The sequence below is a fragment of the Myxine glutinosa genome, chromosome 1 (assembly GCF_964187855.1).
Source record: "Myxine glutinosa chromosome 1, kmMyxGlut1.1, whole genome shotgun sequence".
NCBI classification, from domain to species: Eukaryota; Metazoa; Chordata; class Myxini; order Myxiniformes; family Myxinidae; genus Myxine; species Myxine glutinosa.
In genome coordinates, this window is record NC_136261.1 from 256,897,038 (window position 1) to 256,922,316 (window position 25,279).

General features: G+C 42.9%; 1 protein-coding gene across 2 annotated transcripts in view; it reads left to right on the plus strand.

Moving 5' to 3' along the window:
- Positions 1–25,279, plus strand: part of LOC137439020 (neuroblast differentiation-associated protein AHNAK) — a 138,283-nt gene that overhangs the window by 110,137 nt on the left and 2,867 nt on the right. Inside the window, exons 7-8 of one of the 2 annotated variants that reach the window (XM_078786195.1) lie at positions 1–1,312; positions 2,489–25,279. The exon at positions 2,489–25,279 is cut by the window's right edge and continues 2,867 nt beyond it. In XM_078786195.1, the coding sequence (XP_078642321.1) occupies positions 1–1,312; positions 2,489–25,279 (24,103 nt within the window). The other variant, XM_078786190.1, reaches the window with a different exon arrangement.

A 25,279-nucleotide genomic window follows, 5' to 3' on the forward strand; every position in this document is an offset into this window, starting at 1 on the left:
ATTGGAACGACTCAGAAAACAACACATGCGCATTCAACTGCAGTCCATATTCGTGGGCCGCAGTCAATTGGTTTTATACAAAAGGGCATAAAAACTGGAGACAGTGACCAAATGATTATTGATGAAAGCAGACGAGAAGAAAAAGACTTGTGTGAGAAAGAAATGCAATTCAGTAATGATGAACAACAACGTAAAATTTTCAAAACAACAACCTTCAACGTTTCCAAATTGAGAAGCAGGATAGGAGATGTAAAACCATTACAAATTGCTGCTAAAACGATTGAGCACAATATAGCTTTTGAAGCCAATGTTAAAGCCGAAGAAAATGTTCCCGATCTATCTTCCTCAACAGTCAGAGAAGGTATTGAAGTCCCCTCAAAACACACTGACAAAAATATCAGGAATAAACAAGTGCAACTTGAAGATCTTGAAGGAAGTAGAACATTGAGCACAATTTCTGTAATCTCAAATAAAATCTCACAAAAACCATGTGAAAAAGTAAATGTTGAAGCTGTTATTGAAGAACAGAAAAAATATATTAAAGGTCCAAAATTGCAGGCATTAACAACAGATAGTACAAAACCCAATATTCCTGGGCCAATAATTGAATTAAAAGGTCAAAATGATGTCTCATTTCCTGGTGTTGAGGCATCTTTAGAAGCACCTTCAGTGAACGGTGCAGCAGTAACTTATTATGTGGACACAGAAAAGACAAATGTTGACATGGAAACTAGCAAAGGCAAGATAATGAGGCAGAAACTTAACATGCCAAAGTTTTCATTTTCAAAAGGAAAAGGGCAAGATGTGGAATTTCAAAAGGCAGAAGTTGATGTGTCTTTGCCAAAGGCAAAAGTTAAAATGGATACAAAAGCAGAAATAAATGTGGATGCACCAGATGTTGACATTCATGGAGAAGGAGCAAAGTTCAGCCTTCCTCACATGAGGATTCCAAAGTTTAACATTCCAGGATTCAAGCATGACCGAGCATATTTTGAAACTGACATAAGTGTTAAGAAAGGAGACGTAACCTTTGAAGGGCCAGAAATTGAAGGAAACATTGAGGTTCCTGAGGTTGACCTCAAAGTGGAGGGGCATGAAGGTGGTGTTCAAGGTCCAAAATTCCACCTTCCAACAACAGAAATCAAAGCACCCAAGATATATGCACCAGAAATTGATATCCATCTTCCAAAGTTAAAGGGTAAATATGAGGTCTCAGGTCCTGGCATTGGGGGTTCTTTGGAAGAACCATCCATAGACATCAAAAGATCAAATGTTTCTTTCGATGCTCAAGGCCCAGATCTTGCATTTGAAGGTCCAGAGGGCAAAATAAAGAAGCCCAAATTTAAAATGCCGAAATTTAATGTTTCATTTCCAAAAGGAAAAGGACCAGACATGGATTTTCAAAAACCAGATGTTGATGTGTCTTTGCCAAAGTTAAAAGTGGGAATGGATACAAAAGCAGATGTTAATGTGGATGCACCAGATGTTCGCCTACATGGAGAAGGAGCAAAGTTCAGCCTTCCTCACATGAGGATGCCAAAGTTTAGGATTCCAGGATTCAAGCATGAAGGAGCAGATTTCGACACTGACATAAGTGTTCAGAAAGGAGACGTAACCTTTGAAGGGCCGGAAATGAAAGGAAACATTGAGGTTCCTGACATTGACCTGAAAGTGAAGAGGAATGAGGGTGGTGTTCAAGGTCCAACATTCCACCTGCCAACAACAGATATCAAAGCAACCAAGATATCTACACCAGAAATTGACATACGTCTTCCACAGTTAAAGGGTAAAGCTGATATCTCTGGTCCTGGTATTGGGGGATCTTTGGAAGCACCATCCATAGACATCGAAGGATCAAATGTTTCTTTAGATGCTCAAGGCCCAGATCTTGCATTTGAAGGTCCAGAGGGTAAAATAAAGAAGCCCAAATTTCAAATGCCGAAATTTAATGTTTCATTTCCAAAAGGAAAAGGACCAGACGTGGATTTTCAAAAACCAGATGTTGATGTGTCTTTGCCAAAGTTAAAAGTGGGAATGGATACAAAAGCAGACGTAAATTTGGATGCACCAGATGTTGACATAGATGGAGAAGGAGCAAAGTTCAGCCTTCCTCACATGAGGATTCCAAAGTTTAAGATTCCAGGATTCAAGCATGAAGGAGCAGATTTCGACACTGACATAAGTGTTCAGAAAGGAGACGTAACCTTTGAAGGGCCGGAAATGAAAGGAAACATTGAGGTTCCTGACATTGACCTGAAAGTGGAAGGGCATGAAGGTGGTGTTCAAGGTCCAACATTCCACCTGCCAACAACAGATATCAAAGCACCCAAGATATCTACACCAGAAATTGACATACATCTTCCAAAGTTAAAGGGGAAAGCTGATATCTCTGGTCCTGGTATTGGGGGATCTTTGGAAGCACCATCCATAGACATCGAAGGATCAAATGTTTCTTTAGATGCTCAAGGCCCAGATCTTGCATTTGAAGGTCCAGAGGGTAAAATAAAGAAGCCCAAATTTCAAATGCCGAAATTTAATGTTTCATTTCCAAAAGGAAAAGGACCCGACGTGGATTTTCAAAAACCAGATGTTGATGTGTCTTTGCCAAAGTTAAAAGTGGGAATGGATACAAAAGCAGACGTAAATTTGGATGCACCAGATGTTGACAAAGATGGAGAAGGAGCAAAGTTCAGCCTTCCTCACATGAGGATTCCAAAGTTTAGGATTCCAGGATTCAAGCATGAAGGAGCAGATTTGGACACTGACATAAGTGTTCAGAAAGGAGACGTAACCTTTGAAGGGCCGGAAATGAAGGGAAACATTGAGGTTCCTGACATTGACCTGAAAGTGGAAGGGCATGAAGGTGGTGTTCAAGGTCCAACATTCCACCTGCCAACAACAGATATCAAAGCACCCAAGATATCTACACCAGAAATTGACATACGTCTTCCAAAGTTAAAGGGGAAAGCTGATATCTCTGGTCCTGGTATTGGGGGATCTTTGGAAGCACCATCCATAGACATCGAAGGATCAAATGTTTCTTTAGATGCTCAAGGCCCAGATCTTGCATTTGAAGGTCCAGAGGCTAAAATAAAGAAGCCCAAGTTGGGAATGCCGAAATTTAATGTTTCATTTCCAAAAGGAAAAGGACCAGACATGGATTTTCAAAAACCAGACGTTGATGTGTCTTTGCCAAAGTTAAAAGTGGGAATGGATACAAAAGCAGATGTTAATGTGGATGCACCAGATGTTCGCCTACATGGAGAAGGAGCAAAGTTCAGCCTTCCTCACATGAGGATGCCAAAGTTTAGGATTCCAGGATTCAAGCATGAAGGAGCAGATTTCGACACTGACATAAGTGTTCAGAAAGGAGACGTAACCTTTGAAGGGCCGGAAATGAAAGGAAACATTGAGGTTCCTGACATTGACCTGAAAGTGAAGAGGAATGAGGGTGGTGTTCAAGGTCCAACATTCCACCTGCCAACAACAGATATCAAAGCACCCAAGATATCTACACCAGAAATTGACATACGTCTTCCACAGTTAAAGGGTAAAGCTGATATCTCTGGTCCTGGTATTGGGGGATCTTTGGAAGCACCATCCATAGACATCGAAGGATCAAATGTTTCTTTAGATGCTCAAGGCCCAGATCTTGCATTTGAAGGTCCAGAGGGTAAAATAAAGAAGCCCAAATTTCAAATGCCGAAATTTAATGTTTCATTTCCAAAAGGAAAAGGACCAGACATGGATTTTCAAAAACCAGATGTTGATGTGTCTTTGCCAAAGTTAAAAGTGGGAATGGATACAAAAGCAGACGTAAATTTGGATGCACCAGATGTTGACATAGATGGAGAAGGAGCAAAGTTCAGCCTTCCTCACATGAGCATTCCAAAGTTTAAGATTCCAGGATTCAAGCATGAAGGAGCAGATTTTGACACTGACATAAGTGTTCAGAAAGGAGACGTAACCTTTGAAGGGCCGGAAATGAAGGGAAACATTGAGGTTCCTGACATTGACCTGAAAGTGGAAGGGCATGAAGGTGGTGTTCAAGGTCCAACATTCCACCTGCCAACAACAGATATCAAAGCACCCAAGATATCTACACCAGAAATTGACATACATCTTCCAAAGTTAAAGGGGAAAGCTGATATCTCTGGTCCTGGTATTGGGGGATCTTTGGAAGCACCATCCATAGACATCGAAGGATCAAATGTTTCTTTAGATGCTCAAGGCCCAGATCTTGCATTTGAAGGTCCAGAGGGTAAAATAAAGAAGCCCAAATTTCAAATGCCGAAATTTAATGTTTCATTTCCAAAAGGAAAAGGACCAGACATGGATTTTCAAAAAGCAGATGTTGATGTGTCTTTGCCAAAGTTAAAAGTGGGAATGGATACAAAAGCAGACGTAAATTTGGATGCACCAGATGTTCGCCTACATGGAGAAGGAGCAAAGTTCAGCCTTCCTCACATGAGGATGCCAAAGTTTAGGATTCCAGGATTCAAGCATGAAGGATCAAATTTGGACACTGGCATAAGTGTTCAGAAAGGAGACGTAACCTTTGAAGGGCCGGAAATGAAAGGAAACATTGAGGTTCCTGACATTGACCTGAAAGTGAAGAGGATTGAGGGTGGTGTTCAAGGTCCAACATTCCACCTGCCAACAACAGATATCAAAGCACCCAAGATATCTACACCAGAAATTGACATACATCTTCCACAGTTAAAGGGTAAAGCTGATATCTCTGGTCCTGGTATTGGGGGATCTTTGGAAGCACCAACCATAGACATCGAAGGATCAAATGTTTCTTTAGATGCTCAAGGCCCAGATCTTGCATTTGAAGGTCCAGAGGGTAAAATAAAGAAGCCCAAATTTCAAATGCCGAAATTTAATGTTTCATTTCCAAAAGGAAAAGGACCAGACGTGGATTTTCAAAAACCAGATGTTGATGTGTCTTTGCCAAAGTTAAAAGTGGGAATGGATACAAAAGTAGACGTAAATTTGGACGCACCAGATGTTGACATAGATGGAGAAGGAGCAAAGTTCAGCCTTCCTCACATGAGGATTCCAAAGTTTAAGATTCCAGGATTCAAGCATGAAGGAGCAGATTTGGACACTGACATAAGTGTTCAGAAAGGAGACGTAACCTTTGAAGGGCCGGAAATGAAAGGAAACATTGAGGTTCCTGACATTGACCTGAAAGTGAAGAGGAATGAGGGTGGTGTTCAAGGTCCAACATTCCACCTGCCAACAACAGATATCAAAGCACCCAAGATATCTACACCAGAAATTGACATACGTCTTCCACAGTTAAAGGGTAAAGCTGATATCTCTGGTCCTGGTATTGGGGGATCTTTGGAAGCACCATCCATAGACATCGAAGGATCAAATGTTTCTTTAGATGCTCAAGGCCCAGATCTTGCATTTGAAGGTCCAGAGGGTAAAATAAAGAAGCCCAAGTTGGGAATGCCGAAATTTAATGTTTCATTTCCAAAAGGAAAAGGACCAGACGTGGATTTTCAAAAACCAGACGTTGATGTGTCTTTGCCAAAGTTAAAAGTGGGAATGGATACAAAAGCAGATGTTAATGTGGATGCACAAGATGTTCGCCTACATGGAGAAGGAGCAAAGTTCAGCCTTCCTCACATGAGGATGCCAAAGTTTAGGATTCCAGGATTCAAGCATGAAGGAGCAGATTTCGACACTGACATAAGTGTTCAGAAAGGAGACGTAACCTTTGAAGGGCCGGAAATGAAAGGAAACATTGAGGTTCCTGACATTGACCTGAAAGTGAAGAGGAATGAGGGTGGTGTTCAAGGTCCAACATTCCACCTGCCAACAACAGATATCAAAGCACCCAAGATATCTACACCAGAAATTGACATACGTCTTCCACAGTTAAAGGGTAAAGCTGATATCTCTGGTCCTGGTATTGGGGGATCTTTGGAAGCACCATCCATAGACATCGAAGGATCAAATGTTTCTTTAGATGCTCAAGGCCCAGATCTTGCATTTGAAGGTCCAGAGGGTAAAATAAAGAAGCCCAAATTTCAAATGCCGAAATTTAATGTTTCATTTCCAAAAGGAAAAGGACCAGACATGGATTTTCAAAAACCAGATGTTGATGTGTCTTTGCCAAAGTTAAAAGTGGGAATGGATACAAAAGCAGACGTAAATTTGGATGCACCAGATGTTGACATAGATGGAGAAGGAGCAAAGTTCAGCCTTCCTCACATGAGCATTCCAAAGTTTAAGATTCCAGGATTCAAGCATGAAGGAGCAGATTTTGACACTGACATAAGTGTTCAGAAAGGAGACGTAACCTTTGAAGGGCCGGAAATGAAGGGAAACATTGAGGTTCCTGACATTGACCTGAAAGTGGAAGGGCATGAAGGTGGTGTTCAAGGTCCAACATTCCACCTGCCAACAACAGATATCAAAGCACCCAAGATATCTACACCAGAAATTGACATACATCTTCCAAAGTTAAAGGGGAAAGCTGATATCTCTGGTCCTGGTATTGGGGGATCTTTGGAAGCACCATCCATAGACATCGAAGGATCAAATGTTTCTTTAGATGCTCAAGGCCCAGATCTTGCATTTGAAGGTCCAGAGGGTAAAATAAAGAAGCCCAAATTTCAAATGCCGAAATTTAATGTTTCATTTCCAAAAGGAAAAGGACCAGACATGGATTTTCAAAAAGCAGATGTTGATGTGTCTTTGCCAAAGTTAAAAGTGGGAATGGATACAAAAGCAGACGTAAATTTGGATGCACCAGATGTTCGCCTACATGGAGAAGGAGCAAAGTTCAGCCTTCCTCACATGAGGATGCCAAAGTTTAGGATTCCAGGATTCAAGCATGAAGGATCAAATTTGGACACTGGCATAAGTGTTCAGAAAGGAGACGTAACCTTTGAAGGGCCGGAAATGAAAGGAAACATTGAGGTTCCTGACATTGACCTGAAAGTGAAGAGGAATGAGGGTGGTGTTCAAGGTCCAACATTCCACCTGCCAACAACAGATATCAAAGCACCCAAGATATCTACACCAGAAATTGACATACATCTTCCACAGTTAAAGGGTAAAGCTGATATCTCTGGTCCTGGCATTGGGGGATCTTTGGAAGCACCAACCATAGACATCGAAGGATCAAATGTTTCTTTAGATGCTCAAGGCCCAGATCTTGCATTTGAAGGTCCAGAGGGTAAAATAAAGAAGCCCAAATTTCAAATGCCGAAATTTAATGTTTCATTTCCAAAAGGAAAAGGACCAGACGTGGATTTTCAAAAACCAGATGTTGATGTGTCTTTGCCAAAGTTAAAAGTGGGAATGGATACAAAAGTAGACGTAAATTTGGACGCACCAGATGTTGACATAGATGGAGAAGGAGCAAAGTTCAGCCTTCCTCACATGAGGATTCCAAAGTTTAAGATTCCAGGATTCAAGCATGAAGGAGCAGATTTGGACACTGACATAAGTGTTCAGAAAGGAGACGTAACCTTTGAAGGGCCGGAAATGAAAGGAAACATTGAGGTTCCTGACATTGACCTGAAAGTGAAGAGGAATGAGGGTGGTGTTCAAGGTCCAACATTCCACCTGCCAACAACAGATATCAAAGCACCCAAGATATCTACACCAGAAATTGACATACGTCTTCCACAGTTAAAGGGTAAAGCTGATATCTCTGGTCCTGGTATTGGGGGATCTTTGGAAGCACCATCCATAGACATCGAAGGATCAAATGTTTCTTTAGATGCTCAAGGCCCAGATCTTGCATTTGAAGGTCCAGAGGGTAAAATAAAGAAGCCCAAGTTGGGAATGCCGAAATTTAATGTTTCATTTCCAAAAGGAAAAGGACCAGACGTGGATTTTCAAAAACCAGACGTTGATGTGTCTTTGCCAAAGTTAAAAGTGGGAATGGATACAAAAGCAGATGTTAATGTGGATGCACAAGATGTTCGCCTACATGGAGAAGGAGCAAAGTTCAGCCTTCCTCACATGAGGATGCCAAAGTTTAGGATTCCAGGATTCAAGCATGAAGGAGCAGATTTGGACACTGACATAAGTGTTCAGAAAGGAGACGTAACCTTTGAAGGGCCGGAAATGAAGGGAAACATTGAGGTTCCTGACATTGACCTGAAAGTGGAAGGGCATGAGGGTGGTGTTCAAGTTCCAAAATTCCGCTTGCCAACAACAGATATCAAAGCACCCAAGACATCTGCACCAGAAATTGGCATACAGCATCCAAAGTCAAATGGTAAAGCTGATGTCTCTTCTCCTGGAGTTGAGGGATTTTTGGAAGCACCATCAGTGAATGGTGCAGCAGTAACTTATTATTTGGACACAGAAGGCTCAAATGTTGCAATGGAAGCTAGTAAAGGGAAGATAATGAGGCAGAAACTTCACATGCCAACGTTTTCATTTCCAAAAGGAAAAGGACCAGACGTGGATTTTCAAAAACCAAATGTTGATGTGTCTTTGCCAAAGTTAAAAGTGGGAATGGATACAAAAGCAGACGTAAATTTGGATGCACCAGATGTTGACATAGATGGAGAAGGAGCAAAGTTCAGCCTTCCTCACATGAGGATTCCAAAGTTTAAGATTCCAGGATTCAAGCATGAAGGAGCAGATTTGGACACTGGCATAAGTGTTCAGAAAGGAGACGTTACCTTTGAAGGGCCGGAAATGAAAGGAAACATTGAGGTTCCTGACATTGACCTGAAAGTGGAAGGGCATGAAGGTGGTGTTCAAGGTCCAACATTCCACCTGCCAACAACAGATATCAAAGCACCCAATATATCTACACCAGAAATTGACATACATCTTCCAAAGTTAAAGGGGAAAGCTGATATCTCTGGTCCTGGTATTGGGGGATCTTTGGGGGCACCATCCATAGACATCGAAGGATCAAATGTTTCTTTAGATGCTCAAGGCCCAGATCTTGCATTTGAAGGTCCAGAGGGTAAAATAAAGAAGCCCAAATTGGGAATGCCGAAATTTAATGTTTCATTTCTAAAAGGAAAAGGACCAGACGTGGATTTTCAAAAACCAGACGTTGATGTGTCTTTGCCAAAGTTAAAAGTGGGAATGGATACAAAAGCAGATGTTAATGTGGATGCACCAGATGTTCGCCTACATGGAGAAGGAGCAAAGTTCAGCCTTCCTCACATGAGGATGCCAAAGTTTAGGATTCCAGGATTCAAGCATGAAGGAGCAGATTTGGACACTGGCATAAGTGTTCAGAAAGGAGACGTAACCTTTGAAGGGCCGGAAATGAAAGGAAACATTGAGGTTCCTGACATTGACCTGAAAGTGGAAGGGCATGAAGGTGGTGTTCAAGGTCCAACATTCCACCTGCCAACAACAGATATCAAAGCACCCAATATATCTACACCAGAAATTGACATACATCTTCCAAAGTTAAAGGGGAAAGCTGATATCTCTGGTCCTGGTATTGGGGGATCTTTGGAAGCACCACCCATAGACATCGAAGGATCAAATGTTTCTTTAGATGCTCAAGGCCCAGATCTTGCATTTGAAGGTCCAGAGGGTAAAATAAAGAAGCCCAAATTTCAAATGCCGAAATTTAATGTTTCATTTCCAAAAGGAAAAGGACCAGACGTGGATTTTCAAAAACCAGATGTTGATGTGTCTTTGCCAAAGTTAAAAGTGGGAATGGATACAAAAGCAGACGTAAATTTGGATGCACCAGATGTTGACATTGATGGAGAAGGAGCAAAGTTCAGCCTTCCTCACATGAGGATTCCAAAGTTTAAGATTCCAGGATTCAAGCATGAAGGAGCAGATTTGGACACTGACATAAGTGTTCAGAAAGGAGACGTAACCTTTCAAGGGCCGGAAATGAAAGGAAACATTGAGGTTCCTGACATTGACCTGAAAGTGAAGAGGAATGAGGGTGGTGTTCAAGGTCCAACATTCCACCTGCCAACAACAGATATCAAAGCACCCAAGATATCTACACCAGAAATTGACATACATCTTCCAAAGTTAAACGGTAAAGCTGATGTCTCTTCTCCTGGTGTTGAGGGATCTTTGGAAGCACCATCAGTGAATGGCGCAGCAGTAACTTATTATTTGGACACGGAAGGCTCAAATTTTGCAATGGAAGACAGCAAAGGGAAGATAATGAGGCAGAAACTTCACATGCCAACGTTTTCATTTCCAAAGGGAAAAGGTCAAGATGTGGATTTTCAAAAAGCAGAAGTTGATTTATCTTTGCCAAATGTAAAAGTTAAAATGGATGCAAAAGCAGACGTAAATGTGGATGCACCAGATGTTGACATAGATGGAGAAGGGGGAAAGTTCAGCATTCCTCACATGAGGATGCCAAAGATTAAGATTCCAGGATTCAAGCATGACGGGACAGATTTGGAAACTGACATAAGTGTTCAGAAAGGAGACGTTACCTTTGAAGGGCCGGAAATGAAAGGAAACATTGAGGTTCCTGACATTGACCTGAAAGTGGAAGGGCATACACAAAGTACAGAAATTGATGTTTCAGAAACAAATGTTGACATGCAGCTCATAAAAGGCAGAGGAAAATTTCCAAAGCTTCACATTCCAAAGATTGGCTTTTCAAAAAAGAAAGGAAAACGCCCAAGTTCTTCTATTGATATCAGTATTCCAAAACTAGACAATGATATGACACTGCCTCAATCAAAAATAAAACTTGGGGCTTCTGACAGTGATGTCACTTCAGTTAAAACAAGTATTGACATGGAAGGAGAAAGGTCAAGATCTACTTTTCCTCATGTAAAACTGCCACAGTTCAACGTTCCAGGATTTAAGCATGACAAACCACATCTTGATGTCGATCTCAGCCTTCAACGACCAGACCTTCATCTCAAGAGAACAAAAGTGAAAGGGGACATTGAGGGTCCTGACATTGACCTCGATGTAGAAGGAGGTAAAGCAGGTATTAAGGCCCCAACATTCCACCTGCCCACATTGGATATTAAAGCACCAAAGATCAGTGCACCTGACATTGATTTTGATGTCAATTTACCCAATGTGAAAGGTAGAGCTCCAGATATTGAAGGTTCCATGGAGGGTCCAGCCATTGGAATCAAGGGACCAAATGCTGATGCTGATGTTGATGGACAAGAAGGCAAGATCAGGTTACCAGATATCCACTTGCCAAAATTTGGACTGTCCTGGTCAAAGAGAGAAACACCAGATGCTGACATAGATTTATGTGTTGAAAGCCCAGATGTTGATGCTTCATTACCCACGGTAAAGGGCAAAGTGGATGTGCCAAAAGGAGAAATACATGTTCAGTCACCTGATATTGATGTGGAGGGAGAAGGGTTCAAATTCAAGCGTCCTCATTTTAAGATGCCGAAAGTGAATATTCCAGGATTTAAACATGAAGGACCAGATTTAGATATCGATCTCAGCCTTCAAAAACCAGACCTTCATCTCAAGGGACCAAACGTGAAAGGGGACGTTGACGTTCCTGATGTTGACCTCGATGTCAGAGGAAAAGGTGGTATTAAGACCCCAACTTTCCACCTGCCGACACTGGATATCAAAGCACCAAAGATCAGTGCACCTGACATTGATTTTGATGTCAATTTACCCAATGTGAAAGGTGGTGCTCCAGATATTGAAGGGACCATTGACGGACCAGCTATTGGAATGAAAGGACCAAAGGCTCATGCTGTTGATGTTGAAGGACCAGAAGGCAAGATGAAGTTCCCAGATATCCACTTGCCAAAATTTGGACTGTCCTGGCCAAAGGGAGAAACGCCAGATGCTGACATTGATTTAAGTGTTGAAAGCCCAGATGTTAATGCTTCATTGCCAAAGGTAAAGGGCAAAGTGGATGCGCCAAAAGGTGAAATACATGTCGAGTCACATGATATTGATGTGGAGGGAGGCGGGTTCAAATTCAAGCGTCCTCATTTTAATATGCCGAAAGTGAATTTTCCAGGATTTAAACGTGACGGACCAGATTTAGATGTCGACCTCAGCCTCCAAAAACCAGACCTTCATCTCAAGGGACCAAAAGTGAAAGGGGACATTGAGGGTCCTGACATTGACCTCGATGTAGAAGGAGGTAAAGCAGGTATTAAGACCCCAACATTCCACCTGCCCACACTGGATATCAAAGCACCAAAGATCAGTGCACCTGACATTGATTTCGTCAATTTATCCAAGGTGAAAGGTAGTGCTCCAGATATTGAAGGTTCCATGGAGGGCCCAGCTATTGGAATGAAAGGACCAAAGGCTCATGCTGATGCTGATGTTGATGTTAAAGGACCAGAAGGCAAGATGAAGTTACCAGATATCCACTTGCCAAAATTTGGACTGTCCTGGCCAAAGGGAGAAACGCCAGATGCTGACATTGATTTCAGTGTTGAAAGCCCAGATGTTAATGCTTCATTGCCAAAGGTAAAGGGCAAAGTGGATGTGCCAAAAGGAGAAATACATGTTCAATCACCTGATATTGATGTGGAGGGAGAAGGAGGGTTCAAATTCAAGCGTCCTCATTTTAAGATGCCGAAAGTGAATATTCCAGGATTTAAACATGAAGGACCAGATTTAGATGTCAATCTCAGCCTTCCAAAACCAGACCTTCATCTCAAGGGACCAAACCTGAAAGGGGACATTGAGGGTCCTGACATTGACCTCGATGTAGAAGGAGGTAAAGCAGGTATTAAGACCCCTACATTCCACCTGCCCACACTGGATATCAAAGCACCAAAGATCAGTGCACCTGACATTGATTTCGATGTCAATTTTCCCAAGGTGAAAGGTAGTGCTCCAGATATTGAAGGTTCCATTGAGGGTCCAGCTATTGGAATGAAAGAACCAAAGGCTCATGCTGATGTTGATGTTGAAGGACCAGAAGGCAAGATGAAGTTACCAGATATCCACTTGCCAAAATTTGGACTGTCCTGGCCAAAGGGAGAAACGCCAGATGCTGACATTGATTTCAGTGTTGAAAGCCCAGATGTTGATGCTTCATTACCAAAGGTAAAGGGCAAAGTGGATGTGCCAAAAGGTGAAATACATGTCGAGTCACCTGATATTGATGTGGAGGGAGAAGGGTTCAAATTCAAGCGTCCTCACTTTAAGATGCCGAAAGTGCATATTCCAGGATTTAAACACGAAGGACCAGATTTAGATGTCGATCTCAGCCTTCAAAAACCAGACCTTCATCTCAAGGGACCAAACGTGAAAGGGGACATTGAGGGTCCTGATGTTGACCTCGATGTCAGAGGAAAAGCAGGTATTAAGACCCCTACATTCCACCTGCCCACACTGGATATCAAAGCCCCAAAGATCAGTGCACCTGACATTGATTTTGATGTCAATTTACCCAAGGTGAAAGGTCATGCTCCAGATATTGAAGGTTCTGTGGAGAGCCCAGCCTTTGATGTCAAGGGACCAAAGGTTGATGTTGAAGGACCAGATGTGAAAATTGATGGTCCACATGGTAAGATGAAGATGCCAAAATTCCACTTACCTAACTTTCGACGTTCCTGGCCAAAAGGAGAAACACCAGATGCTGACATAGATTTTAGAATTGAAAGCCCGGATGTTGATGCTTCATTACCAAAGGTAAAGGGCAAAGTGGATGCGCCAAAAGGTGAAATACATGTCGAGTCACATGATATTGATGTGGAGGGAGAAGGGTTCAAATTCAAGCGTCCTCATTTTAAGATGCCGAAAGTGAATATTCCAGGATTTAAACATGAAGGACCAGATTTAGATATCGATCTCAGCCTTCAAAAACCAGACCTTCATCTCAAGCGACCAAACGTGAAAGGGGACATTGACGTTCCTGATGTTGACCTCGATGTCAGAGGAAAAGGTGGTATTAAGACCCCAACTTTCCACCTGCCTACACTGGATATCAAAGCACCAAAGATTAGTGCACCTGACATTGATTTTGATGTCAATTTACCCAAGGTGAAAGGTAGTGCTCCAGATATTGAAGGTTCCACGGAGGGTCCAGCTATTGAAATGAAAGGACCAAAGGCTCATGCTGATGCTGATGTTGATGTTAAAGGACCAGAAGGCAAGATGAAGTTACCAGATATCCACTTGCCAAAATTTGGACTGTCCTGGCCAAAGGGAGAAACGCCAGATGCTGACATTGATTTAAGTGTTGAAAGCCCAGATGTTAATGCTTCATTGCCAAAGGTAAAGGGCAAAGTGGATGCGCCAAAAGGTGAAATACATGTCGAGTCACATGATATTGATGTGGAGGGAGGCGGGTTCAAATTCAAGCGTCCTCATTTTAATATGCCGAAAGTGAATTTTCCAGGATTTAAACGTGACGGACCAGATTTAGATGTCGACCTCAGCCTCCAAAAACCAGACCTTCATCTCAAGGGACCAAAAGTGAAAGGGGACATTGAGGGTCCTGACATTGACCTCGATGTAGAAGGAGGTAAAGCAGGTATTAAGACCCCAACATTCCACCTGCCCACACTGGATATCAAAGCACCAAAGATCAGTGCACCTGACATTGATTTCGTCAATTTATCCAAGGTGAAAGGTAGTGCTCCAGATATTGAAGGTTCCATGGAGGGCCCAGCTATTGGAATGAAAGGACCAAAGGTTCATGCTGATGTTGATGTTGAAGGACCAGAAGGCAAGATGAAGTTACCAGATATCCACTTGCCAAAATTTGGACTGTCCTGGCCAAAGCGAGAAACACCAGATGCTGACATTGATTTAAGTGTTGAAAGCCCAGATGTTGATGCTTCATTACCAAAGGTAAACGGCAAAGTGGATGCGCCAAAAGGTGAAATACATGTCGAGTCACCTGATATTGATGTGGAGGGAGAAGGGTTCAAATTCAAGCGTCCTCACTTTAAGATGCCGAAAGTGCATATTCCAGGATTTAAACACGAAGGACCAGATTTAGATGTCAATCTCAGCCTTCCAAAACCAGACCTTCATCTCAAGGGACCAAAAGTGAAAGGGGACATTGAGGGTCCTGACGTTGACCTCGATGTAGAAGGAGGTAAAGCAGGTATTAAGACCCCTACATTCCACCTGCCCACACTGGATATCAAAGCACCACAGATCAGTGCACCTGACATTGATTTCGATGTCAATTTTCCCAAGGTGAAAGGTAGTGCTCCAGATATTGAAGGTTCCATTGAGGGTCCAGCTATTGGAATGAAAGAACCAAAGGCTCATGCTGATGTTGATGTTGAAGGACCAGAAGGCAAGATGAAGTTACCAGATATCCACTTGCCAAAATTTGGACTGTCCTGGCCAAAGCGAGAAACACCAGATGCTGACATCGATTTAAGTGTTGAAAGCCCAGATGTTGATGCTTCATTACCAAAGGTAAAGGGCAAAGTGGATGTGCCAAAAGGTGAAATACATGTCGAGTCACCTGATATTGATGTGGAGGGAGAAGGGTTCAAATTCAAGCGTCCTCACTTTAAGATGCCGAAAGTGCATATTCCAGGATTTAAACACGAAGGACCAGATTTAGATGTCGATCTCAGCCTTCAAAAACCAGACCTTCATCTCAAGGGACCAAACGTGAAAGGGGACATTGAGGGTCCTGATGTTGACCTCGATGTCAGAGGAAAAGCAGGTATTAAGACCCCTACATTCCACCTGCCCACACTGGATATCAAAGCCCCAAAGATCAGTGCACCTGACATTGATTTTGATGTCAATTTACCCAAGGTGAAAGGTCATGCTCCAGATATTGAAGGTTCTGTGGAGAGCCCAGCCTTTGATGTCAAGGGACCAAAGGTTGATGTTGAAGGACCAGATGTGAAAATTGATGGTCCACATGGTAAGATGAAGATGCCAAAATTCCACTTACCTAACTTTCGACGTTCCTGGCCAAAAGGAGAAACACCAGATGCTGACATAGATTTTAGAATTGAAAGCCCGGATGTTGATGCTTCATTACCAAAGGTAAAGGGCAAAGTGGATGCGCCAAAAGGTGAAATACATGTCGAGTCACATGATATTGATGTGGAGGGAGAAGGGTTCAAATTCAAGCGTCCTCATTTTAAGATGCCGAAAGTGAATATTCCAGGATTTAAACATGAAGGACCAGATTTAGATATCGATCTCAGCCTTCAAAAACCAGACCTTCATCTCAAGCGACCAAACGTGAAAGGGGACATTGACGTTCCTGATGTTGACCTCGATGTCAGAGGAAAAGGTGGTATTAAGACCCCAACTTTCCACCTGCCTACACTGGATATCAAAGCACCAAAGATTAGTGCACCTGACATTGATTTTGATGTCAATTTACCCAAGGTGAAAGGTAGTGCTCCAGATATTGAAGGTTCCACGGAGGGTCCAGCTATTGGAATGAAAGGACCAAAGGCTCATGCTGATGCTGATGTTGATGTTAAAGGACCAGAAGGCAAGATGAAGTTACCAGATATCCACTTGCCAAAATTTGGACTGTCCTGGCCAAAGGGAGAAACGCCAGATGCTGACATTGATTTAAGTGTTGAAAGCCCAGATGTTAATGCTTCATTGCCAAAGGTAAAGGGCAAAGTGGATGCGCCAAAAGGTGAAATACATGTCGAGTCACATGATATTGATGTGGAGGGAGGCGGGTTCAAATTCAAGCGTCCTCATTTTAATATGCCGAAAGTGAATTTTCCAGGATTTAAACGTGACGGACCAGATTTAGATGTCGACCTCAGCCTCCAAAAACCAGACCTTCATCTCAAGGGACCAAAAGTGAAAGGGGACATTGAGGGTCCTGACATTGACCTCGATGTAGAAGGAGGTAAAGCAGGTATTAAGACCCCAACATTCCACCTGCCCACACTGGATATCAAAGCACCAAAGATCAGTGCACCTGACATTGATTTCGTCAATTTATCCAAGGTGAAAGGTAGTGCTCCAGATATTGAAGGTTCCATGGAGGGCCCAGCTATTGGAATGAAAGGACCAAAGGTTCATGCTGATGTTGATGTTGAAGGACCAGAAGGCAAGATGAAGTTACCAGATATCCACTTGCCAAAATTTGGACTGTCCTGGCCAAAGCGAGAAACACCAGATGCTGACATTGATTTAAGTGTTGAAAGCCCAGATGTTGATGCTTCATTACCAAAGGTAAACGGCAAAGTGGATGCGCCAAAAGGTGAAATACATGTCGAGTCACCTGATATTGATGTGGAGGGAGAAGGGTTCAAATTCAAGCGTCCTCACTTTAAGATGCCGAAAGTGCATATTCCAGGATTTAAACACGAAGGACCAGATTTAGATGTCAATCTCAGCCTTCCAAAACCAGACCTTCATCTCAAGGGACCAAAAGTGAAAGGGGACATTGAGGGTCCTGACGTTGACCTCGATGTAGAAGGAGGTAAAGCAGGTATTAAGACCCCTACATTCCACCTGCCCACACTGGATATCAAAGCACCACAGATCAGTGCACCTGACATTGATTTTGATGTCAATTTACCCAAGGTGAAAGGCAGTGCTCCAGATATTGAAGGTTCTGTGGAGGGTCCAGCCATCGGTGGTATTACCACCCCAAAATTACATCTACCTGCATTGGATATGAAAGCACCAAACATTTCTGCACCTGACATTGATTTTAATGTCAATTTTCCCAAATTCAAAAGAAGTGCTCCAGATATTAAAGGTTCTGTGGAGAGCCCAGAATTTGATGTCAAAGGACCAAAGGTTGATGTTGAAGGACCAGATGTGAAAATTGAAGGTCCACATGGTAAGACGAAGATGACAAAATTCCACTTGCCTAAATTTAGACGTTCATGGCCGAAAGGAGAAACACCAGATGCTGACATCGATTTAAGTATTGAAAGCCTGGATGTTGATGCTTCATTACCAAAGGTAAACGGCAAAGTGGATGCGCCAAAAGGTGAAATACATGTCGAGTCACCTGATATTGATGTCGAGAGAGGAGGGTTCAAATTCAAGCGTCCTCATTTTAATATGCCGAAAGTGAATTTTCCAGGATTTAAACGTGAAGGACCAGATTTAGATGTCGATCTCAGCCTTGAAAAACCAGACCTTCATCTCAAGGGACCAAAATTGAAAGGGGACATTGGGGGTCCTGACATTGACCTCGATGTAGAAGGAGGTAAAGCAGGTATTAAGAACCCAACATTCCACCTGCCCAAACTGGATATCAATGCACCAAAGATCAGTGCACCTGACATTGATTTCGATGTCAATTTACCCAAGGTGAAAGGTAGTGCTCCAGATATTGAAGGTTCCATGGAGGGTCCAGCTATTGGAATGAAAGCACCAAAGGCTCATGCTGATGTTGATGTTGATGTTGAGGGACCAGAAGGCAAGATGAAGTTACCAGATATCCACTTGCCAAAATTTGGACTGTCCTGGCCAAAGCGAGAAACACCAGATGCTGACATCGATTTGAGTGTTCAAAGCCCAGATGTTGATGCTTCATTACCAAAGGTAAAGGGCAAAGTGGATGTGACAAAAGGTGAAATACATGTCGAGTCACCTGATATTGATGTGGAGGGAGGAGGGTTCAAATTCAAGCGTCCTCACTTTAAGATGCCGAAAGTGAATATTCCAGGATTTAAACACGACGGACCAGATTTAGATGTCGATCTCAGCCTTCAAAAACCAGACCTTCATCTCAAGGGAACAAAAGTGAAAGGGGACATTGACGTTCCTGATGTTGACCTCGATGTTTGGGGAAAAGGTGGTATTAAGACCCCAACTTTCCACCTGCCTACACTGGATATCAAAGCACCAAAAATCAGTGCACCTAACATTGATTTTGATGTCAATTTACCCAAGGTGAAAGGTAGTGCTCCAGATATTGAAGGTTCTGCAGAGAGCCCAGCCCTTGATGTCAAGGGACCAAAGGTTGATGTTGAAGGACAAGATGTGAAAATTGAAGGTCCACATGGTAAGATGAAGATGCCAAAATTCCACTTGCCTACCTTTAGACGTTCATGGCCAAAAGGAGAAACACCAGATGCTGACATAGATTTAAGTATTGAAAACCAGGATGTTGATGCTTCATTACCAAAGGTAAAGGGCAAAGTGGGTGCGCCAAAAGGTGAAATACATGTCGAGTCACCTGATAATGATGTGGAGGGAGGAGGGTTCAAATTCAAGCGTCCTCATTTTAATATGCCGAAACTGAATTTTCCAGGATTTAAACGTGACGGACCAGATTTAGACGTCGACCTCAGCCTTCAAAAACCAGAACTTCATCTCAAGGGACCAAGAGTGAAAGGGGACATTGAGGTTCCTGAAATTGACCTCGATGTAGAAGGAGGTAAAGCAGGTATTAAGACCCCAACATTCCACCTGCCTACACTGGATATCAAAGCACCAACGATCAGTGCACCTGACATTGATTTTGATGTCAATTTACCCAAGGTGAAAGGTGGTGCTCCAGATATTGAAGGTACCATTGACGGACCAGCTATTGGAATGAAAGGACCAAAGGCTCATGCTGTTGATGTTGAAGGACCAGAAGGCAAGATGAAGTTCCCAGATATCCACTTGCCAAAATTTGGACTGTCCTGGCCAAAGGGAGAAACGCCAGATGCTGACATTGATTTTAGTGTTGAAAGCCCAGATGTTGATGCTTCATTACCAAAGGTAAAGGGCAAAGTGGATGTGCCAGAAGGAGAAATACATGTCAAGTCACCTGATATTGATGTGGAGGGAGAAGGGTTCAAATTCAAGCGTCCTCACTTTAAGATGCCGAAAGTGAATATTCCAGGATTTAAACACGAAGGACCAGATTTAGTTGTCGATCTCAGCCTTCAAAAACCAGACCTTCATCTCAAGGGACCAAAACTGAAAGGGGACATTGAGGGTCCTGACATTGACCTCGATGTAGAAGGAGGTAAAGCAGGTATTAAGACCCCAACATTCCACCTGCCCACACTGGATATCAAAGCACCAAAGATCAGTGCACCTGACATTGATTTTGATGTGAATTTACCCAAGGTGAAAGGTAGTGCTCCAGATATTGAAGGTTCCATTGAGGGTCCGGCTATTGGAATGAAAGGACCAAAGGCTCATGCTGATGTTGATGGACCAGAAGGCAAGATGAAGTTACCAGATATCCACTTGCCAAAATTTGGACTGTCCTGGCCAAAGCGAGAAACACCAGATGCTGACATAGACTTAAGTGTTGAAAGCCCAGATGTTGATGCTTCATTACCCACGGTAAAGGGCAAAGTGGATGCGCCAAAAGGAGAAATACATGTCAAATCACCTGATAATGATGTGGAGGGAGAAGGGTTCAAATTCAAGCGTCCTCACTTTAAGATGCCGAAAGTGAATATTCCAGGATTTAAACACGACGGACCAGATTTAGATGTCGATTTCAACCTTCAAAAACCAGACCTTCATCTCAAGGGAACAAAAGTGAAAGGGGACATTGACATTCCTGATGTTGACCTCGATGTCAGGGGAAAAGGTGGTATTAAGACCCCAACTTTCCACCTGCCGACACTGGATATCAAAGCACCAAAGATCAGTGCACCTGACATTGATTTTGATGTCAATTTACCCAAGGTGAAAGGTAGTGCTCCAGATATTGAAGGTTCTGCAGAGAGCCCAGCCTTTGATGTCAAGGGACCAAAGGTTGATGTTGAAGGACCAGATGTGAAAATTGAAGGTCCACATGGTAAGATGAAGATGCCAAAATTCCACTTGCCTAACTTTAGACGTTCCTGGCCAAAAGGAGAAACACCAGATGCTTATTTTGATTTAAGTATTGAAAGCCCGGATGTTGATGCTTCATTACCAAAGGTAAAGGGCAAAGTGGATGCGCCAAAAGGGGAAATACATGTCGAGTCACCTGATATTGATGTGGAGGGAAGAGGGTTCAAATTCAAGCGTCCTCATTTTAATATGCCGAAAGTGAATTTTCCAGGATTTAAACGTGACGGACCAGATTTAGATGTCGACCTCAGCCTTCAAAAACCAGACCTTCATCTCAAGGGACCAAACCTGAAAGGGGACATTGAGGGTCCTGACATTGACCTCGATGTAGAAGGAGGTAAAGCAGGTATTAAGACCCCAACATTCCACCTGCCCACATTGGACATCAAAGCACCAAAGATCAGTGCACCTGACATTGATTTTGATGTCAATTTACCAAAGGTGAAAGGCAGCGCTCCAGATATTGAAGGTTCCATGGAGAGTCCAGCTATTGGAATGAAAGGACAAAAGGCTCATGCTGATGTTGATGTTGAAGGACCAGAAGGAAAGATCAAGTTACCAGATATCCACTTGCCAAAATTTGGACTGTCCTGGCCAAAGGGAGAAACAACAGATGCTGACATAGATTTAAGTGTTGAAAGCCCAGATGTTGATGCTTCATTACCCACGGTAAAGGGCAAAGTGGATGTGCCAAAAGGAGAAATACATGTCAAATCACCTGATATTGATGTGGAGGGAGAAGGGTTCAAATTCAAGCGTCCTCACTTTAAGATGCCGAAAGTGAATATTCCAGGATTTAAACACGACGGACCAGATTTAGATGTTGATCTCAGCCTTCAAAAACCAGACCTTCATCTCAAGGGACCAAACCTGAAAGGGGACATTGAGGGTCCTGATGTTGACCTCAATGTCGACGGCAAAGGTGGTATTAAGACGCCAACATTCCACCTACCTACACTGGATATCAAAGCACCAAAGATCAGTGCACCTGACATTGCTTTTGATGTCAATTTACCTAAGGTGAAAGGTCGTGCTCCAGACATTGAAGGTTCCATTGATGGTCCAGCCATCGGTGGTATTACCACCCCAAAATTACATCTACCTACATTGGATATGAAAGCACCAAACATTTCTGCACCTGACATTGATTTTGATGTCAACTTTCCCAAATTCAAAAGAAGTGCTCCAGGTATTGAAGGTTCTGTGGAGAGCCCAGACTTTGATGTCAAAGGACCAAAGGTTGATGTTGAAGGACCAGATGTGAAAATTGAAGGTCCACATGGTAAGATGAAGATGCCAAAATTCCACTTGCCTAAATTTAGACGTTCATGGCCTAAAGGAGAAACACCAGATGCTGACATAGATTTTAGTGTTGAAAGCCTGGATGTTGATGCTTCATTGCCCAAAGCAAAAGGCAAACTTGTTCCGCCAAAAGGTGAAATACATGTTGACTCACCTGATATTGATGTGGAGGGAGGAGGGTTCAAATTCCAGCGTCCTCACTTTAATATGCCGAAAGTGAATTTTCCAGGATTTCAACATGACGGACCAGATTTAGATGTCGACCTCAGCCTTCAAAAACCAGAACTTCATCTCAAGGGACCAAGAGTGAAAGGGGACATTGAGGGTCCTGACATTGACCTCGATGTCGAAGGAGGTAAAGCAGGTATTAAGACCCCCACATTCCACCTGCCCACACTGGATATCAATGCACCAAAGTTCAGTGCACCTGACATTGATTTTGATGTCATTTTACCAAAGGTAAAAGGTAGTGCTCCAGATATTGAAGGTTCCATTGAGGGTCCAGCCATTGGAATCAAGGGACTAAAGGTTGATGCTGATGTTGATGTTGAAGGACCAGAAGGCAAGATGAAGTTTCCAGATATCCACTTGCCAAAATTTGGACTGTCCTGGCCAAAGCGAGAAACACCAGATGCTGACATAGACTTAAGTGTTGAAAGCCCAGATGTTGATGCTTCATTGCCCACGGTAAAGGGCAAAGTGGATGCGCCAAAAGGAGAAATACATGTCAAATCACCTGATAATGATGTGGAGGGAGAAGGGTTCAAATTCAAGCGTCCTCACTTTAAGATGCCGAAAGTGAATATTCCAGGATTTAAACACGACGGACCAGATTTAGATGTCGATCTCAGCCTTCAAAAACCAGACCTTCATCTCAAGGGAACAAAAGTGAAAGGGGACATTGACATTCCTGATGTTGATCTCGATGTCAGGGGAAAAGGTGGTATTAAGACCCCAACTTTCCACCTGCCGACACTGGATATCAAAGCACCAAAGATCAGTGCACCTGACATTGATTTTGATGTCAATTTACCCAAGGTGAAAGGTAGTGCTCCAGATATTGAAGGTTCTGCAGAGAGCCCAGCCTTTGATGTCAAGGGACCAAAGGTTGATGTTGAAGGACCAGATGTGAAAATTGAAGGTCCACATGGTAAGATGAAGATGCCAAAATTCCACTTGCCTAACTTTAGACGTTCCTGGCCAAAAGGAGAAACACCAGATGCTGATATAGATTTAAGTATTGAAAGCCCGGATGTTGATGCTTCATTACCAAAGGTAAAGGGCAAAGTGGATGCACCAAAAGGGGAAATACATGTCGAGTCACCTGATATTGATGTGGAGGGAGGAGGGTTCAAATTCAAGCGTCCTCATTTTAATATTCCGAAAGTGAATTTTCCAGGATTTAAACGTGACGGACCAGATTTAGATGTCGACCTCAGCCTTCAAAAACCGGAACTTCATCTCAAGGGACCAAAAGTGAAAGGGGACATTGAGGGTCCTGACATTGACCTCAATGTAGAAGGAGGTAAAGCAGGTATTAAGACCCCAACATTCCACCTGCCCACATTGGACATCAAAGCACCAAAGATCAGTGCACCTGACATTGATTTTGATGTCAATTTACCCAAGGTGAAAGGCAGCGCTCCAGATATTGAATGTTCCATGGAGAGTCCAGCTATTGGAATGAAAGGACCAAAGGCTCATGCTGATGTTGATGTTGAACGACCAGAAGGAAAGATCAAGATACCAGATATCCACTTGCCAAAATTTGGACTGTCCTGGCCAAAGGGAGAAACAACAGATGCTGACATAGATTTAAGTGTTGAAAGCCCAGATGTTGATGCTTCATTACCCACGGTAAAGGGCAAAGTGGATGTGCCAAAAGGAGAAATACATGTCAAATCACCTGATATTGATGTGGAGGATAAAGGGTTCAAATTCAAGCGTCCTCACTTTAAGATGCCGAAAGTGAATATTCCAGGATTTAAACACGACGGACCAGATTTAGATGTTGATCTCAGCCTTCAAAAACCAGACCTTCATCTCAAGGGACCAAACCTGAAAGGGGACATTGAGGGTCCTGATGTTGACCTCAATGTCGAGGGCAAAGGTGGTATTAAGACGCCAACATTCCACCTACCTACACTGGATATCAAAGCACCAAAGATCAGTGCACCTGACATTGCTTTTGATGTCAATTTACCTAAGGTGAAAGGTCGTGCTCCAGACATTGAAGGTTCCATTGATGGTCCAGCCATCGGTGGTATTACCACCCCAAAATTACATCTACCTACATTGGATATGAAAGCACCAAACATTTCTGCACCTGACATTGATTTTGATGTCAACTTTCCCAAATTCAAAAGAAGTGCTCCAGATATTGAAGGTTCTGTGGAGAGCCCAGACTTTGATGTCAAAGGACCAAAGGTTGATGTTGAAGGACCAGATGTGAAAATTGAAGGTCCACATGGTAAGATGAAGATGCCAAAATTCCACTTGCCTAAATTTAGACGTTCATGGCCTAAAGGAGAAAAACCAGATGCTGACATAGATTTTAGTATTGAAAGCCCGGATGTTGATGCTTCATTGCCCAAAGCAAAAGGCAAACTTGTTCCGCCAAAAGGTGAAATACATGTCGACTCACCTGATATTGATGTGGAGGGAGGAGGGTTCAAATTCCAGCGTCCTCACTTTAATATGCCGAAAGTGAATTTTCCAGGATTTCAACGTGACGGACCAGATTTAGATGTCGACCTCAGCCTTCAAAAACCAGAACTTCATCTCAAGGGACCAAGAGTGAAAGGGGACATTGAGGGTCCTGACATTGACCTCGATGTCGAAGGAGGTAAAGCAGGTATTAAGACCCCCACATTCCACCTGCCCACACTGGATATCAATGCACCAAAGTTCAGTGCACCTGACATTGATTTTGATGTCATTTTACCAAAGGTAAAAGGTAGTGCTCCAGATATTGAAGGTTCCATTGAGGGTCCAGCCATTGGAATCAAGGGACTAAAGGTTGATGCTGATATTGATGTTGAAGGACCAGAAGGCAAGATGAAGTTTCCAGATATCCACTTGCCAAAATTTGGACTGTCCTGGCCAAAGGGAGAAACAACAGATGCTGACATTGATTTAAGTATTGAAAGCCCAGATGTTGATGCTTCATTACCAAAGGTAAAGGGCAAAGTGGATGCGCCAAAAGGAGAAATACATGTAATGTCACCCGATGCAGATCTTTCCTTAAAAGGTCTTAAATTCAAAGGAGACATAGAAGGCCATGATTTTGATGTTGAGGCACGATCCAAACACCATTATTCCT